This window comes from Poecilia reticulata, chromosome 6 (genome assembly GCF_904066995.2).
Source record: "Poecilia reticulata chromosome 6, P_reticulata-male-v2, whole genome shotgun sequence".
In the NCBI taxonomy this organism is placed as follows: domain Eukaryota; kingdom Metazoa; phylum Chordata; class Actinopteri; order Cyprinodontiformes; family Poeciliidae; genus Poecilia; species Poecilia reticulata.
Window position 1 is genome coordinate 4,213,315 of NC_088835.1, and position 18,145 is coordinate 4,231,459.

The 18,145-nt window shown below is 41.1% G+C and overlaps 1 protein-coding gene across 7 annotated transcripts in view; it reads right to left on the reverse strand.

The window, feature by feature from the left end:
* Positions 1-516: 516 nt before the first annotated feature.
* Positions 517-18,145, reverse strand: part of LOC103460735 (bromodomain-containing protein 1-like) — a 36,723-nt gene continuing 19,094 nt past the window's right edge. For 5 of the 7 annotated variants that reach the window (XM_081607685.1, XM_008403022.3, XM_008403023.3 and 2 more), the window contains 5 exons: positions 16,588-17,331; positions 16,367-16,493; positions 16,145-16,278; positions 13,730-13,904; positions 517-1,870 (listed from right to left, as the gene is read on the reverse strand). In XM_081607685.1, the coding sequence (XP_081463811.1) occupies positions 1,672-1,870; positions 13,730-13,904; positions 16,145-16,278; positions 16,367-16,493; positions 16,588-17,331 (1,379 nt within the window). In that variant the 3' untranslated portion in view covers positions 517-1,671. The remainder of the gene's footprint in view (positions 1,871-13,729; positions 13,905-16,144; positions 16,279-16,366; positions 16,494-16,587; positions 17,332-18,145) is intronic. The other 2 variants (XM_008403027.2, XM_008403028.2) reach the window with 2 other exon arrangements.

An 18,145-nucleotide genomic window follows, 5' to 3' on the forward strand; every position in this document is an offset into this window, starting at 1 on the left:
TGATCAGAAACTAAAATACAGGTCACTGAGTTTGTTTTGGGAGGTGTATCAGTTCATTCTAAATAATACCTAGTTCCATGTGAATTTCATTAACGTTAAAATTAAATTATTCATATTCATAGGTTAGCACTTAATTTCAAACAAAATTCACATATCCAGCATGAATTGATGTTCACAAACCAGCACAAACGTTTGACACCAATTTTGTCTGATTTGAAGAAGGTGGAGGACCAACTTCACTCAGGTACCGAACCTGGGCTTCATCTTGTTTGCTCGACGCATGTGCCAAGGTTTCTGGTCGTCTGGCCCGTCACTTGGGATGACTAGTTTCTTATCCGTTTTGAGAACCTTGAATAATGGATAAAGGTTCTAAAACTACTTTCATTAAAAATGTATTTTTTAAAAAGGGAAAGGTAAAAAAAAAAAAAAAAGTTATTGAAAAAGAATAAAATTTTAATGAATAATTTCAACTGTGAAAGTTCCAGTTGAGGAAAATGTAAGGAGACAGACCCAGTATTTCAATATGATATTTTATTCTTCAGTGTTTTAGTATAAAAATTCCAGCAGCCTACTTTGGGCTGGTTTCTGTTCCTGTTGACTAGACCTGTGTGTTTTTTCTTTTCTTCCCAGAGAATCAACTAAAGTACCAAATATATTTACAGCAAACTGCCAGAAGGGCTGGAGGACCAACAGGAAGCCTACACTCTGCTACCCATCAGCATATATCACACCTCACACATTTAATGCCATCAGTCCAAACAAGAACTAAAACAATTTTAAAAAAGGGAGGGTATGAGCACCCGTAGTATTTCCTCACCACACCTTCTATATAAAGTGATGCATATCTGTTTTCTGCTCTGTAATAAATTAGTCCAGGCACATTCTCTGCTCTGCTTCAGGGCTGAGCTGGAGAACACCGATGTGACGTTCAGAGACGTGACTTAAAGCTCAAAGAAAGACGTCAAAGTGAAGCATGAGTACGGGCAGCAGTTGGTTCTCCTTTCCTTTTGGTTTCCATGTCAACAATGCACTTTAAAACTTTAGGAGCTTCTATATAGATCTTATATAAATATCTACAAACAAACAAAAAATAATAGTAAAGTAGTCCAGTAAAAACATTTGGATACAAAAAAAATTCACACACAGAATTAATGCCAGAAACAAGAACTTGATGCAGGAGATCTCAATAAGTTATAAAACAAAAGTAAAAACAATACAGTATGCATGTTTGTTCTCTTTGTGGAGATAGCACCAGCAGGACCAGCAGCACCGGCTGCCACTTGTCACAGCTACCTTTGAAGGTCCAAAAATCAGAGTGTGTGTACCAAATAAAACTGAAGAGTGAATAAATTAGTGTCAGGCTGTGTGTGTGATATTTACATGAGCTGCTGCTGTCTCACACACACAGTGACAGATGGAGGATCTCACAGCAGCACATTTTAAGAGGTCAGAGGTCGAGCACCAACACATTCATCAGGTTCAGCCCTCCCAACTGAACGCTGAGCTCTTCCTTTGCATAGCTTTGACTACAGTGAGTCATTGTGGGACTCCAGGCAGGAGGACGGGTAAACATGAGTGTTTGTGTTGTGCGTAATGAGGCAGAACGTCCTCTCTGCGTGGATCATGAAGGTGAAAAGTGATGGTTGGTGGAGCTTCTGAGATGGACGGGGATTAGCATGTGGCAGCAAAGCCGCTGTTGCCACCATTCACCTCCAGATCCCCTCTGACAGCGTTCAGCTGCTTCATGGCCCGATCGAAGGCGAGCCGCACAGTTCTCCTGATGGAGGAAGCACGAGCTTCCATCAGCTTCACTCTGTCCAGACTCTGGCTGATCCCAAATGGAGCCATCTTGGATCTAGGAAGCCATTGCCTGGGGAAAGGGAGATTTGTAGAAGATCGAAAAGCATTATACAGAAACACCCAACCAGATCCTCCTACAGCTACAGTATGTAACTTTTATAGAAAACATGTTTTACATACAGTCATATGAAAAGGTTTGGGCACCCCTATTAATCTTAATCATTTTTATTTCTAAATATTTGGGTGTTTGCAACAGCTACTTCAGTTTGATACAACCAATAACTTATGGACACAGTAATATTTCAGTATTGAAATTAGGTTTATTGGACTAAAAAAAAAGTGCAGTACGCATTAACACAAAATTTGACAGGTGCAAAAGTATGGACACCTCAACAGAAAAGGAACATTAATATTTAGTAAATCCTCCTTTAGCAAAAATAACAGCCTCTAGTCGCTTCCTGTAGCTTTTAATGAGCTCCTGGATCCTGGATGAAGGTATTTTTGACCATTCCTCTTTACGAAACAATTCCACTTCAGTTAAGTTTGATGGTCACAGAGCATGGACAGCCCGCTTCAAATCATCCCACAGATGTTCAATGACATTCAGGTCTGCGGACTGGATGGCCATCCAGAACATTGTAATTGTTCCTCTGCATGAATGCCTGAGTAGATTTGGAGCGGTGCTTTGGATCAATGTCTTGCTGAAATATCCATCCCCAGCGTAACTTCAACTTTGTAACTGATTCTTGAACATTATTCTCAAGAATCTGTTGATATTGAGTGGAATCCATGCGACCTTCAACTTTAACAAGATTCCCAGTGCCGGCATTGGCCACACAGCCCCACAGCATGATGGAACCTCCACCAAATTTTACAGTGGGTAGCAAGTGTTTTTCTTGGAAAGCTTTGTTTTTTTTGCCGCCAGGCATAACACCTTTTTTATGACCAAACAACTCAATCTTTGTTTCATCAGTCCACAGGACCTTATTCCAAAATGAAGCTGGCTCGTCCAAATGTGCTTTTGCACATCTCAAACGGCTGTTTGTGGCGTGCTTGCAGAAACGGCTTTTTTCGCATCACTCTCCCATACAGCTTCTCCTTGTGCAAAGTGCGCTGAATGGTTGAACGATGCACAGTAAGACCATCTGCAGCAAGATGATGCTGCAGGTCTTTGGAGGTGGTCTGTGGGTTGTCCTCAGCGGTTCTCACCATTCTTCTTCTCTGCCTCTCTGATATTTTTCTTGGCTTGCCACTTCTGGGCTTAACAAGAACTGTCCCAGTGGTCTTCCATTTCCTTACTATGCTCCTCACAGTGGAAACTGACAGCTGAAATCTCAGATAACTTTTTGTACCTTTCCCCTAAACAACTATGTTGAACAATCTTTGTTTTCAGATCATTTGAGAGCCGTTTTGAGGAGCCCATGACGCCGCTCTTCAGAGGAGATTCAAATAGGAGAACAACTTGGATTTGGCCACATTAAATACATTTTCTCATGATTGGCTACACCTGGCTATGAAGTTCAAAGCTTAATGAGGTTACCAAACCAATTTTGTGCTTCAGTAAGTCAGTGAAAAGTAGTTAGGAGTATTCAAATCAATAAAATGATAAGGGTACCCAAATTTTTGCACCTGTCAAATTTGGTTTTGATGCAAATTGCATATTTTCTGTTAGTACAATAAACCTAATTTCACTACTGAAATATTACTGTGTCCATCAGTTATTAGATATATCAAACTGAAATAGCTGTTGCAAACACCCAAATATCTAGAAATAAAAATGATTAAGATTATTAGAGGTGCCCAAACTTTCTCATATGACTGTATTTGTTAAAACTGTCATGTTGTGGCATTATAACATAAGACAGTCTGTGAAAAGATCAATCTCCTCAGTAGTAGCTGTGGAAATGCTGCCCTTAGCCAGAAAAAAACCAATCAGAGCCAGGAGGAGGTTGACTGACAGCACTAAAACCTTCCTCCCAGCTCTTACTGGTTGTTTCTAAGTGGTGCTCATTGACCCCTTGTATGTCATTGTTTTCATCTGGGAATTTCGTACATGCTGGAGGGCAAAAGATGATTCTTTTACATGCCATCCTTAGCTGCTGCCGCAGTAGAACAATTCTGTTAACTAAATGAAACTTGGAGATGTTGGAGTGTATTATAGGCCTGGCAGTACAGCATACCTTACAAGCCCACCACCAGGCTAAACCTTTCTTGTTTTTGTTTTTAGGAAAATAATAATAATAAAATAATAAAAATAAATAAGTAAATAAATAATAAATAAAAATAGCTTTTTTTTAAGCCGGACTGCAAGCGTCTCTGTTGCGCTTCACAATCGGAGCAGATTTATTCCTAAAAGATGTTTATAGAAGATAGATTTATAGTTCATGCATTTAAAGCTGGTGCCTCTGTGAGTTGCCTTGTGCGCTGCAGTAGCTGGATGAAGTTTACCTCAGCGCGGATCTCGCGAGCCTCCTTTCACTCAAACTGGACTCAGACTGACCTGTATGGATATTTCATCAACCCCCTGTGAGGAATTGTGATTCTTTCCAGAGTTTTTGACCAAGGTAAGAGTTTAAACCCCGCCGCGTTAGTAGCTCTGGTTGCGCAGCTCTACGTAAACCGCAGGAATTACTTGTAGTGGCGCTGTCAGAGATGCGTTGAGCAAGTAGTGAGAATGATTTATATTTGTGGACAAAGAATTGTGTGCGGTTTTTCCATCTCAACAGAGCCCAGTGTTTGGCTCTGTTTGTGCTGATAAAGTTTATGTCTGTGGTCCCGATTGGCCAGTACGTAAATCATATCAAATGCTTTGTCCATCCATAGTTAATGGGTGCGGAGATCTGAGAAACTCGTCCCATAAACTGGACCAACCAGAATAGTTTCTGTGTCCCCTTGTTAAAAACTCAACAGACATGAAATGGAAGAGCTATTAAAGCCACATTAGCAATATTGAATTAAATCTCCCATTTATTGCACATCTCTGCGCAGTGCAGAGGATTTAACTAATCATGCAGGGCCAGTCCAAGGCTGTATAAGGCCTGCAGCAGAATTTGACTTAAGGAACCGTTTTGTTGCTAAACACATCAGCATCACCAACAGCTTCTGTGTTGGATTTAGTGAAACCTGGGAGAGGGGGAGTAGTTTAATTGGCCAACCTAAAAAGCAATGAGTTATAATCGTAGTTTACTCATTTGTATTCATGAACAAAAAGTTTAAACTCACAGCATCAAATTGTAGCTGTGGTAACAAAACAATTTAACTATGAATATTGTTCTTTGAACTTTTACAGAGTAAACTTGCCAGCTCCTTAAAATCTGACATACACCATGTTCCAAATTATTATGCAAATTGAATTTAAGTGTCATAAAGACATATTTTTTTGTTGTGCTATTAAATTTATAGATGGTATTGTGTGTCAGGGCTCTTTGGAATCACTATGATTAATTTCAGAGACCTGGGTTGGTTAGTTTGTCTGGTGAGCTCAATTAAAGGAAATCTACTTAAGAAGGATGTTCCACATTATTAAGCAGGTTTCAAGCAATATGGGAAAGAAAAAGGATCTCTGCTGCCGACAATCATCAGATAGTGTAGTGCCATATGACAAAGTATGAAAACATTAGATATTTAACGAAAACTGAAGCGTTATCGTTTTGTGAAGAGATTTGTGGCTGATTCAGAACAAAGGTGGATTTGTGCAGATGAAGGCACAATGAGGAAGGTTTCTGTTAGACAAATTAATCGGATTAAGAGAGCAGCTGTTAAAATGTCTTTACAAAGCAGCAAACAGTTATTTGAAGCTGCTGGTGCCTGTCCAACCTCAAGGTGTCAGATCCTCCAGAGGCTTGTTGTGCATGAACCTACTATTCGGCTACCCCTAAACGGTCGCAGTGGGCCCAGCCGTACATGAAGATTAATTTTCAAACAGGCTTGTTCACTGATGACTGCTGTGCTACCCTGGATGGTCCAGATGGACGCACTAGTGGATTGGTGGTGGACAGATACCACGTCCCAACATGGCTGTGACGTCAGCAAGGACGTGGTGGAGTTATATTTTGGGCAAAAATCATGGGGAGAGAGCTGGTCGGCCCCTTTAAGGTCCCTGAAGGTGTGAAAATGACCTCAGCAAAGTATATGGACTTTCTGACTGATCACTTTCTTTCGTGGTTCATCCAAAGAAGAGCTGTACCCTCAGCAGCAAAATCATCTTCATACATCACAATGTACCATCTCATGCTGCAAGGAATATCACTGTGTCATTCCTTGCAGCATGACACAGGAATGCTGCAAGGAATTCCTGTGTGCCCCTTTTATGGGCATAAAAGGGGAGAAACTCATGGTGTGGTCACATCCTCCTCTGGCCTATTGAGAACCTTTGGAGTTTCCTCAAGCAGAAGATCTGAGGGCTCATATTAAGATGCAGTTCATATCAAACAGCAGCTCTGGGAAGGTATTCTGACATCCTGCAAAGAAATTAAAGCAGAAACTATCCACAAACTCACAAGTTCAATGGATGCAAGAATTGTGCAGGTGATATCAAAGAAAGGGTTCTATGTTGTTAACATGTAACTCGGACTGTTAAGATGTTTTACATTGAAATAGCTTTTGATTTAGTACCTGTGACCACTTACTGCTGCACATTCAAAGAAAGACCATTTTCAGTTATTTATAATCCATAAAATGTTTAGAAAATCTGCTGTGCAATAATAATTTTGAACAGTGTATTTTGAGTTTTTTATTTTTGAAAAAAATACTGTTCTCATTGGGAGGTTTGTTCAATAAAATTTGATTTATACTGTAATAGTTCATGACTTGAAAATTATACACATACACTTAAAATATCACTTGCATAATAATTTGGAAGACTGTGTATAAATATTAAACAATTTAAAATCTTAATTTATGTATGCTGAAACCATTAAATCAAATTGAGCAGCACTGACGATCTTAAATAAATGTTGCATCAATATATCTGTGGTCTATGTTAAAATATTAGCATTTATGGGGCCCTAAAGCCCTGGGGGGCCTGATGGAGCTGCTGACTTAATTTGGATTAAACAGAAGTGCAAATAATTGATATTCCTTTTAATTGTATATTTTGATTTGTTGTTTTTAAGACTAGTTGTGGGTTAGAAAGGGTTTCATTGGTGCCGTTTTCCAGTAACACAGTAATATTTTTACATTTCCTGTCAACATCTTTTAATGCAAAAACACATGGACCGCCTTGGCACCCCGACCACCGGGCTAAGCAAGTTTTCTGGGGGAAACCCTGGGTATTAACTTAATGCTATGTGCCACAGGAAGGCGAAAATAATGCAGGAAAACTAGAGGTGTGGCGATCAATCGACCACGGATCATGACCGGCCGATTTCTGTGGAAAAAGTACGTGATTGTCGATTACAGTCTCTTATTGCTGATCACAAAAACCGATCACCTGTATCTCATACTTCGCAGCCTGCAGAAGTTTGCATGTTGCGACGAAAAATGCCTCGAAACTGAAGCACATCAAAATGCATCAACGCAGCAAATTTAATATGATATTTAAAAAACAAGCATTGATGGAGTTTGATGAGTTATTGTAAAAGTCCACCAAGGCTTACTGAAGGAAAAAAGACCTGAGTAAAGTTGGCCCCCCCACCTTCTTCAATTCAGACAAAATTGGTGTCAAACGTTAGTGCTACGTTTGTGCTGGTTTGTGCAGCAAAAATTTTCGTTTTGTGCCGCTAACATTTTAAAGATATAAAGAAATGTTTCTAGAGGTCATCCAAGGTCAACCACCCCCCCACCTTCTTCAAATCAGACAAAATGGGTGTCAATCAACTCGGCTACGTTTGTGCAGCAAAATCTTTTGTTTGTGCTGCTTTGGCTTTGAAGATATTAATGGAAGTGTAAAGGGCAAATGGTCAACCAGCCCCTCAACTTTTATGAAACCCAACTTTCTTTATATCTTTAAAATGATAGCGGCACAAACAAAATATTTTGCTGCACAAACCAGCACAAATGTAGCACTAACGTTTGACACTAATTTTGTTTGATTTCATAAAAATGGGGGGGCTGGTTGACCTTTTGACCTTTACACTTTCATTAATATCTTCAAAGCCAAAGCAGCACAAACAAAAGATTTTAGCTGCACAAACCAGCACAAACGTAGCTGAGTTGATTGACACCCATTTTGTCTGATTTGAAGAAGGTGGGGGGGGGGTTAACCTTGGATGACCTCTAGAAACATTTCTTTATATCTTTAAAATGATAGTGGCACAAACGAAAAATTTTGCTGCACAAACCAGCACAAACGTAGCACGTAGTTCAACCTCCACCAGACAATGGACTCTCACGCTGACCGTCGGCTTAAAACTGCAGCATGTAACTTAAAAAAAATAACTAAAAACTTTTTACATATGTATTAAAACTTTTGCGGTCGTAACATCAGAGATTAGCTCTGGAGGGGAAAAAAGAAAAGAAAAAAATAAATCTAAAAATCGATGATCTCTGCTTCCTCCCTGTTCTCCAGAATTATTCTGCTCAGTCAGAAACAACAAAACAGAACCAGCACCAAACAATTATCCATGGCTCAAGCCAGTTTTGATTTAGTAACTTTATTTTTATTTTAATACTACCTGTATTTGACTTGGAATGAACGTTTTCTTTTTTACTTGACATTATTTGATAATGTTTGCAGTGTTGTGAGATATGTTTGACTCATATAATTTAGGCTTTGAGAACTTTACTGTTAAGTATTGTTTAACTGCAGGTTTTTCAATTGTCCATTTGACTGAATACCGGTTTTATTGTGCCCGCAAGTATTTTGCATGTTTTTTGTCTAAATCTGGTGGATTTACTGCCAAATAATTTTTACGTTTTGCCAGTTAACATAGAAGGATTTATAAAATGGAAAAATTAATAGCCAATCCAGGTGATCGGCTATGATCAGTGATTGCCTGGGAGGAGCTTGATCTTTACACAGATTATCTGACTCAAGTTATACAACCATGACACAGTGACAGTTTCCACAAATATGTAAAACATATTTTCCATAAAAGTTACATACTGTAGCTTTAACACAACTCAATGCCTGAACACAATTACTTTTCCCAAGAAATTCTTTTCAAAATACTGACTTTCAAAAATAGTGACTATGGACTACTTTGCATTTATCTACAAGGATGAGGTGACTGGTCAGAAATTATCAATTGTGATATTTCATAAGTCACAAGAGAAATACAACACAAAATCTAATCATAACCTGGGTCGGGTGTAAATTCCAAATTCCATGTCCTCAATTTCCCAGTTTTTTCCACTCTCTATGTCCCCACAATAAATCTCGCGATAATTCTAATACCTTATCGATTCTTGTGAGATTATTGAACAGCCAATCGCTGTTGAGTATCAGGGGTCATGTGTTACCACAGCCTATCTGCTAGGAATACTAGCTGGAGCAGAAAAATGTCAAACATTAGGACACGTTCAGAGGAGCAGAACTGCAGGTCAGTTAAGCGTTGTGCCATTTTTTCATCTTAGAGAAACTGATTTAGAGTAACGCAAACAGAGAAACTGAGCATCCTCATTATTAGGTTGAGGGCAGCCACAGTCATAAAATTATTATATTTAGCTAATATTATTGTTGATGGGCACAAGCAGGCCTTCTAACACAGATTTTTTTTAAATGAATTAAAAAAGGGCAGTAGGGGCATCAAGAATAAAAAGGGTAGAGGGTCAAACCCCCTCCGCCCCCCTGCCTGTTTGATGGCGAGCTGAAGGTAGAGCCTTAAAAAGGATTGCACTTGTAGTGTGTGAAGACATCTGCTTCTCCTGAAAAGGTTTGGTAGGAGGCCCCTTGCAACCAGCGAACAAGTTTGTCCCCAACTCTGATCTCTGACTTTTTCCAGTTCATGACCTGCACTGCACCAAGCACTTTAGCATTAAATTGCTTTAACATCTCACCAACCTCAGCTTGTGATTAAGGAACTGAAGGGTGTGGGTTTATTAATTATTGAACTGTGGGATTGACTAATTTAAATTATTTATTTTTTTCCTCTTTTGCACATTCTATATGGCCATTTTTTCACTGATGTTGTAAATATGTATATAATATTCTCCACTGTACAGACTGGCGACCTGTCCAGGGTGACCCCGCCTCTCGCCCGGAACGTTAGCTGGAGATGGGCACCAGCAACCCTCCTGACCCCACTGAGGGACAAGGATGCAAGAAAATGGATGGATTCTCCACTGTGAATACAAAGCACTCACAATTGCAAATCTTCAGTCTCTGTCTGCACCTTTATGAGTCGCATCTTCTTATCTTCTGAGAAACTAGCTCATTGACCTTTTTGCTGGTCACCAACCATTTACTTTGAATTAATATATATTACAGTATACCATTATCTTTACAGATATGCTACATAATCATAAGGCGAGTAATGGTGAGAATCTATAAAAGTGTACCACATGCCCAGCAGAGGATGCCGTAATGTCACACATAGCGAGTGTGCTCAGTGGAAGTAAACATGGATGCTATTGGTATAGCATATCTTGTGATGTTAAAGTTGTTGTTCAACTAAAGCCAGCACATTAACAACTTGATCCTCATTATCGTCCACCATGTTTCTTGTTTTTCTTATCGTTTCCGTGTATCGGGACACAGAATAGCAATATTAATCAAGTATCAATGGCTTACAGGTTGGATAATGTAACTTGCCGTACAGCAGTGTTAGCATAACATGACTCAGTTTTGCTGCCATCTATGGAGTGACTTCAGCATTACATAATCTGTCTGAGTCGGGGGTTCCAACACAGAAACAAATGTTACATGATTTTACATGGGGTATCAGAATAGAAAGGGGCGGAGCTAAATCTAATTCAGGGTTTATACAGAATTCCTAGAGTTGAATTTACTAATTTACTACTTTTTTTTACTACCTCTACAATATTTTTACTACCAACACAAAATCGAGTCAGTTTCCTTAATTTTGGGAGATCGGTGATCGGTCGATATTTACATGAAGCCAATTTTATCCACTGATCTTTTCTACTTCAGCAAAGGTCTAAAAATCAGCCACTTTCCTCTTCTGCTCTTCAGTGACAGGTTTGACTGATAGACTGGCCCACCATGTCGTATCTGCAAGCTCGTAGTTATCAATAGCAGTGATGTCAGTAACACGTTATTGACGTCGGACCACTATTTTCAGTAATGAGTAATCTAACGCAGTGCTATTTCAAATCCAGTAGTCAGGCTACAGTTACTTTACAAAATCACTTTGCGATACCATTTTCTTTAATGTTATTTCCTCTACGCATCTTGGGGAGCAACCGCCGCGACAGTGTCAGCAGAGATAGGAATGTAAACAATGGAGTGAGAAGTGAGATGTGCATCTCGGTGGAAAAACAGGAACTATTTTGAGTTTCTGTCGCCAAGTCTGATTATTATAAGAGGCTTTCGGCTTCTTTTGTTTCTAAAATCACTTGCAAATTTAATGAGTCACGGGTTGCACTTTTTGGGGCTAATTTTGAACATGAAGTTACTCATTTGGGCTTGGAAATAAGCAGAGACGCATAATAAATCCCAGATTTTGTCTGTCATCCAGGTCATTTACGTCAGGCTCTCCCAGTCCATAATTTCCTGGATGATCCGTCCTGCTGTGTCTTTGTTAATGTCAAGTTAATATATAACCTCTGAATGACGTGGAGCTTCGCGGTGCGCTCCAGAAAACTGCAAACATCGAGACTAATATGAACTGGAAAACTCTATCCTTCTTAGAGTTTGTGGAACACACAAATTACAAACTTTTTGTGTACTGTTGTAACCATTAAATAATCTCCCCTTCAGTTCAACCATATAGGTGGAGACACGTTGTTGATGTTACCATTATAAAATAACTTGCAATTAAGTATTGGCAAAGATCAATGTAATTTTCACAGGTGGCAGAGCGTTGTTGTTAGCAGCTGATGAAAGTAACTAAAAATGTTACTTTTAATGTAACTTAGTTACTTTCCAAGTCAAGTAATCAGTAATCTAACCAAGTTACATTTCAAAGTAACTATGCCATCACTGTTCAATAGTGACCTCAGTGTTACCAACTCAGAGACTTTCTTCCTATATTTCAATCAAAAAAATGGCACTGACTAAAATCGAAATCGGCAGGCCAAACTTTTTATAGATTGATTATCTATGATCTGCGAGAAAACTGCAGTCAGTTCACTGACCCATGCAAGATGACGGCCCATGTAAGACAAAACTCTATCCCACTTACTTGAAGGTCTAACTGTGACTTTATCTTGACCAAAACCTCATATGTTAAAAACAGAAAGCACAATTTTTAGTGCTAATCCTAAATCCATAAGACTTAAGATATTTGTTTTTATTTTTTAAAGAATGTCAGTAGAATGCAATGACAGTCCAGTTTCACAAGCCAATGTTTTATTCTCAACAGAATATTACTTTGCTACTAATTGTCAACACTAGGACAACTTGATGAGGTTCAAGGGTATCAAATTTCACAGGTCATTAAAAAGTTTAAATAAACAAACGTCCATGTGCAGAGGAAATTAAGTGTTTCGGTGACCAACACACCAACTCTGTCAGATCATCATTACAATTAAAGCAGCTGTTTAAATGAGCTAATCAACCACCGCTGTGTTCAGATCATTTTATAATCCCAAAATGAACATCAAGCCTGAAAACATGAAACCGTTGTTTTTAAAATACATTCTCAGAAACACTCCTTCCTGTCCTTTTGTTCGACTGTCACTGACCAAAGCGAAAAAAAGAAACACGCAACTCTTTTTTTAAATTATTGATTAAAAAAATTATCTGTTGGCCTTTGTGTGGGAAATGTTTATGGTCTTAGATCCTCGTCCATATAGTGGAGCTGTTTGTTGCCATGGCAACTAGTCTCCGTGTAGCTAGTCAACATGGAAAGTGAGGGAGGGGGATACGAGGGGTTTTGAGTTGTTGAGTTATTTACTGCTCTAAATTAAGAAGGTCTCATTTAACAGAATCGTTCTTCCGCGGCAGCGCGGCTACGGATGACAAGGAAAAGGTCTTTTTGCCTTCGCAAAATTTCCGGATGTAAACAATAACATAAAATGTGTCTAAAAGGTATCAGCTAATAATGAATGATAAACTTGTACGTAAAAGTTTTACCACTTTTTCAAGAATTGCAGTGGAATTTTCACTTTTGTGTGTGTTCACACTGCAATCTGTTGTTAGCGGTGCAGTTGGTGTCATCTAACTTACTTTAGTTGCTGCTGTGTTCAAGGCTGCTCAGCTCTGAGCGCTGGCTTTAGTGTCAGCAAGGTCTGCTGCCTGTCTGCAGCTCAGTTTGCAGTTGCATTGCTTCGTTTAGCACCAAAAAACGAAACAAGGATTTGCTCCACGTTGGAGCCTCAACCCGCGCAGCAATCCGCTGCTGATGAATGGTGGCTGCTCCGGTTGGTGTGATTTGATCACCATCACGTCGTTCCAGATGAAATTTAGATGTTTTCCTGCATACTTTTCAAAATGCCTTTTGGTCATTCCTAGTCTTTGAATCTCGGATCATCGAGCCAAAGTTGTGAAAACGTATATTTTCCATGGCAAGGCGCAAAATGACTAGCTAGTCTCAACGTATTAGGCGGTTCCAACACAACGCATGCGCACAGCAGCTTGAGTCCATCAGTGACAGCTCAGGTCCTGCCAGTACGGCAGTTAGAATTTTTTTATGCAGATTTTAGTAAAACAATCTTAAAACAATAAGTGAGCATCAATGTAAAATAAAAAATATTTTGAAAGGATGAAGAAAAAATTACTACTTTTAGTTACTGGCCTGCATTCTTACTACTTTTAACTGGCCTTAATTTGAGCTAATTTAATTTATTACCTTTTACTACCTTTCACTACCGCGCAGAAACCATGTCATTGTACAGTATGGTTTCAGACCTCAGCTCAGCTCCTCACCAGTTGCGCTTGCTGTCGAAGAAGCGGACGAGGAAGAGTTTCTCTGCGGACCTGAACTGCATCTGCTCTCCGGCTCTGAGAACGTCCAATGGTGGAATGGGAAGCTCCACCCTGCTGTGCTGACATGACATCCTCCAAACTCTGGGATTCACAATCTGTGAAGACCCGGGACAGACTGTGAGCAAGAAGAGAAGGGGGCGGCGCCCTTACAGAGAGAACAATCTGCAGTTCATGGTGACAGACGGAGCTGCTTTGAAAACGCCCCACGACCAGAGAAGAGCATGCAGGCCGGCCAGAGCAGGACAAGCTGCTTACACACAGCCACGACACCAACCCAGCAGTCCACATCACAAACTACAGCATGGAGAATGGCAGAAGGCAAATGGGACCAATGGGGCATGAGGTATGGACACACACACACACACACACACACACACACACACACACACACACACACACACACACACACACACACACTCACACTCACACACTCACTCACTCACACACACACACACACACACACACACCCACCCACCCACCCACCCACCAGGGCAGGGAACCAGGGATATCCACTACATTTAGCCCAAACTAGCTTAAGAGGCTCCAGAACAAATGGAGAAGCAGCGGTGGGACTCCACACTTCTACAGGAACAACAACAAGCCAGTTATGAACAGGACACACTGTCTGCACAAACACACACACACTCAGCAATACACAGGCAGAGCTAAATCATACTGCTGTGTGTGTGACAAGGACAGACCAACTCCAGCCCTCATGGGGTGAGTGTGTGTGGGAAGGAGGGAGAAGAGGGCAAAGGGATGTTTTTCTGGTTCACAATCAGAAAAACAGACGAGTAAAAGACCAGAGAAATGCTGTTCCATGCTCCCCTCCTGCTGCTCTGTAGAGCTGCACTGCCACACCTCCCCTCCCTAGTATGTGTCCTAGCCCTTCCCTCACTCCCTTGCAGAGCAAATGAAATCGATCCATTCTTTGGGTTTGGTCCACAGAGAAGGGGAGGAACCCAATGAGCCGCCTGAGGAGGCTTCCTGAAGAGACTGTTGACCGGTCAGAGCGGACCCTTCTTGGTCCACATATCCCCCGTCAGCAGTGGGTCAGATGCAGGCCGGCGGGATGGGCAAGCACACAAACAGTCAGACATGGACTGGAATCTGTTTTGTTTTTTTTATCTCAAAGTGGACAACTTTCTGTTATTCGTGCTCTTGCACTTCTTGTATTTGTGCTTGTTGTCACATGCACTTTTTTCAGTCTTTCCAAATGTTTCGTCCATTGCTAACATGTTGTAAGGCGTTTTTCCGAGCCTCCTTTAAACGCAACACGAGTGCCGGTTTTACAGCTGTGCAGCAGTGACAGAGACCTGCTGCTGCTGTGCAGAGCAGCACAGGTGTATGTTAGAATCATGGCAACAAAAGGCAAATATCTTTGCACAGCACCCCCACCTCAGTCAGAGTGAGTCAAGTAATGCTGTTGTACGCAAATAATGTTAGCTAAATGATGACTAGCTAATGTCAATATAAGCTTGTTAACAAAATTAGGCTACTGATTTTGTCATCTATGTTCAAAAGTGGGAAGTACTGGTTACATTTACTTGAGCAGCGTTTTGGGAAAAACAGTACTTATGAGTAGTTTTACTGCACTGTACTTTTTTCTTTTGCTTGAGTAATTATTGCTACTCTTATTCAAGAAGATTAATTTTGCTTTTATAGGAACAGACTTCAGAGATTGGAAACATTAGATTCTTAGATTTCTGAAGCGTACGAGTTAATCTTTATGCAAATTTGAGCATAATGACTGAACATTTTATACATGTCACTGTTTACATCCTTGTTGTTTATTTTGTATAAACAAACATGATTATTTTATTTGAAAAATAAAGGTTTGTTTTTGTATTTATATTAATATAAAAGCTTGTTTGCTCAGCCCATCCCCCAAAATAAGCCAATACCGTCCCTCTGCTAAACTCATCTGGAGTCGGGGTCAGTGGACTCAGTCTGACGCTTGGGCCAATCTGAGGGCCGACTTATTAATTGCAGTATTAATTGTCTTATTATTTTGGTCATTGAAGAAAACTGATTTCTCCTTGAATTGTACCGTGACAGATCAGATTCCAACCGAAAATAATTTCAGCAGCCTTGTACCCTGTTACAATAATGTTAGTGTAACTAATGCAGAATTAAGCTTGGAGCGTGGAATAAGAGTTGTTTTTCTGATTCTATAAACTGGTAAAGTTTCCTCATGGTTATGATCTCCTTCGTCTTGTTTTATTCATCATCTGCTCACACAGATCAAACCATGGAGCAAAAGAAATGTAACGAGCTATCCTGATATCCTAGCAACAATTAGAAAGGTAGCAGAGGGGAAGTCTGTTTCAGCAAGGGAGCAGATACATTTCTCACCTGAAGAAATCTTGGCAGTCGTCTTTGTGAATTGTCCGTTGTCGGCACAGCTCATCAGAGAGCTTTGGTCGTCCACGGTGCTCCGCCTCACCGCCGTAGGTCGACCCTTCACACCTTTAGGCACCATGAAGGTGCTGGAAGAGATCAGATGAGGGCCACATTTAGAAAAACTGAAGAAATGAAGTTGGAAGGTCATTAGTCATGTCTCCAATCAGAACCCACCTGGAGTCACAGATGATGCTGTTGCTGGACGATATGCTGGACTCTGAGGCGCATCGCCGCCGGGGCTCCAGAATGCGTGGAGACACAGAATCCAGCTTCTCCTCCACCAAGAAGCCGTTGGTTAACCCTGAAGCAGAAACACACACGCACAAACCACGTCACTTGTCAGGAACATTGCCGTTGTCACCAGCAAGGGGCACTGTTCTTATGTGAAGCTCAACCTGTGCCAAGACGTTTGATCGGCGTCTCTTCCTCCTCCTTCTCGTCTTCCTCCTCGTCTTCAGTGCTGCTGCTGCGGGTCCTTTTCTTGGGGACCAGCAGGGTCTCCAGGCGAGGGATCACCACCGACAGGAAGGTTTTGGCACCCAGAAGGGGTGGCGATGCAGCAGGCAGCTCTGGGGTCATGGGTGCTTTCTGGGGGCTGGCACTCTTGGACTTACGGAAAATGGTGCGCTGGGGGCAGCTACCTGATAATTCAGAGGGAAAGTTCCTGTTTTGCAGTGGCTGGTCTGGGAGGGGCCTGTTGGTGGGTTGAGGGGGTTTTGAGGTAGAGGAGCTGGTGTTGTCATCAAGCTGCAAGGGAGCCTGCTCTGACAGGGGGACAACAGGCTTCAGAGTGGGGGGCACTGAGCCGCGTGGTGAGACATCAGGTTTAAATGAGGAGCTGAGCCGCTCCGAGGCTGGTGGAGGGATGGGAACTAATCCACTTATGGGACCCAGCTTTTCATCACACTGGCTGGGGCATTGTGGGAGATCCAGGGCAGGGGGTGGTGGATGTGGAAGGGCTTTCTTTAAGCCAATCTGGCTGCGGACCTCCATTATGGTCTTCTTGAGGAGCTTGAGCCTCTTCGTGCGGGACGGGCTGTGCTTCATGGCCGTACTAAGGTCCAGCTTCTCCAGAAGCTCCTTCAGCTGCTCCTCCAGCGGCATGTGCTGACGGTAGGAGGGTGCCAGCAGCCGGTCCACTGAGAAACAACAGCACAACACCATCATATCGTCTTCATCTCCCATCTGACCTGTGCTGACCCGACAGATTTACCACATGAAGACATTTTAAATATCCAAAAAAAAACAAAGGACTATATGGAGCACTATGTTGACAACTGAAACCAGAGAGACAGAGAGAGAGAGAAAGCGCTATAGAGAGAGAGACACATAGAAACAGAGACCTTGGTCTCCTTTGACAAATTAGGTCAAGACTCCATAGTTTTTCTCAAAATAACTCCCTTTTATCTTCACCTGCAGACGTACAATAAGCTTGATGTGAATTAAAAGCAGTGATCAGCTGCTGCATCATAGAACATTAAGCAGCTAAATAATCATAGCTTGAAAAATGTACAGTGCCTTGCAAAAGTATTTGGCTCCCTTGAACTTTTCAACCTTTGGCCGCTTTTCAGGCTTCAAACATAAAGACATTTTTTATTATTTTGTGAAGAAACAACAAATGGGATACAGTCATGAGGTGGAACTAAATTTATTGGATATTTTAAATTTTTTAACAAATAAACTGCAAAGTGGGACATGTAATATTATTTGGCCCCTTTACTTTCAGTCCAGCAAACTCACTCCAGAAGTTCAGTGAGGATCTCTAAATGATCCAATGTTGTCCTAAGTGACTGATGATAAGTAGAATCCTCCTGCGTGTAATTAAGTCCCCGTATAAATGCACCTGCTCCATGATAGTCTCAGGGTTGTGTTTAAAGCACAGAGAGAATCATGAAGACCAAGGAACACATCAGACAGGTCTCAGATACTGTTGGAGAAGTTTAAAGCCGGATT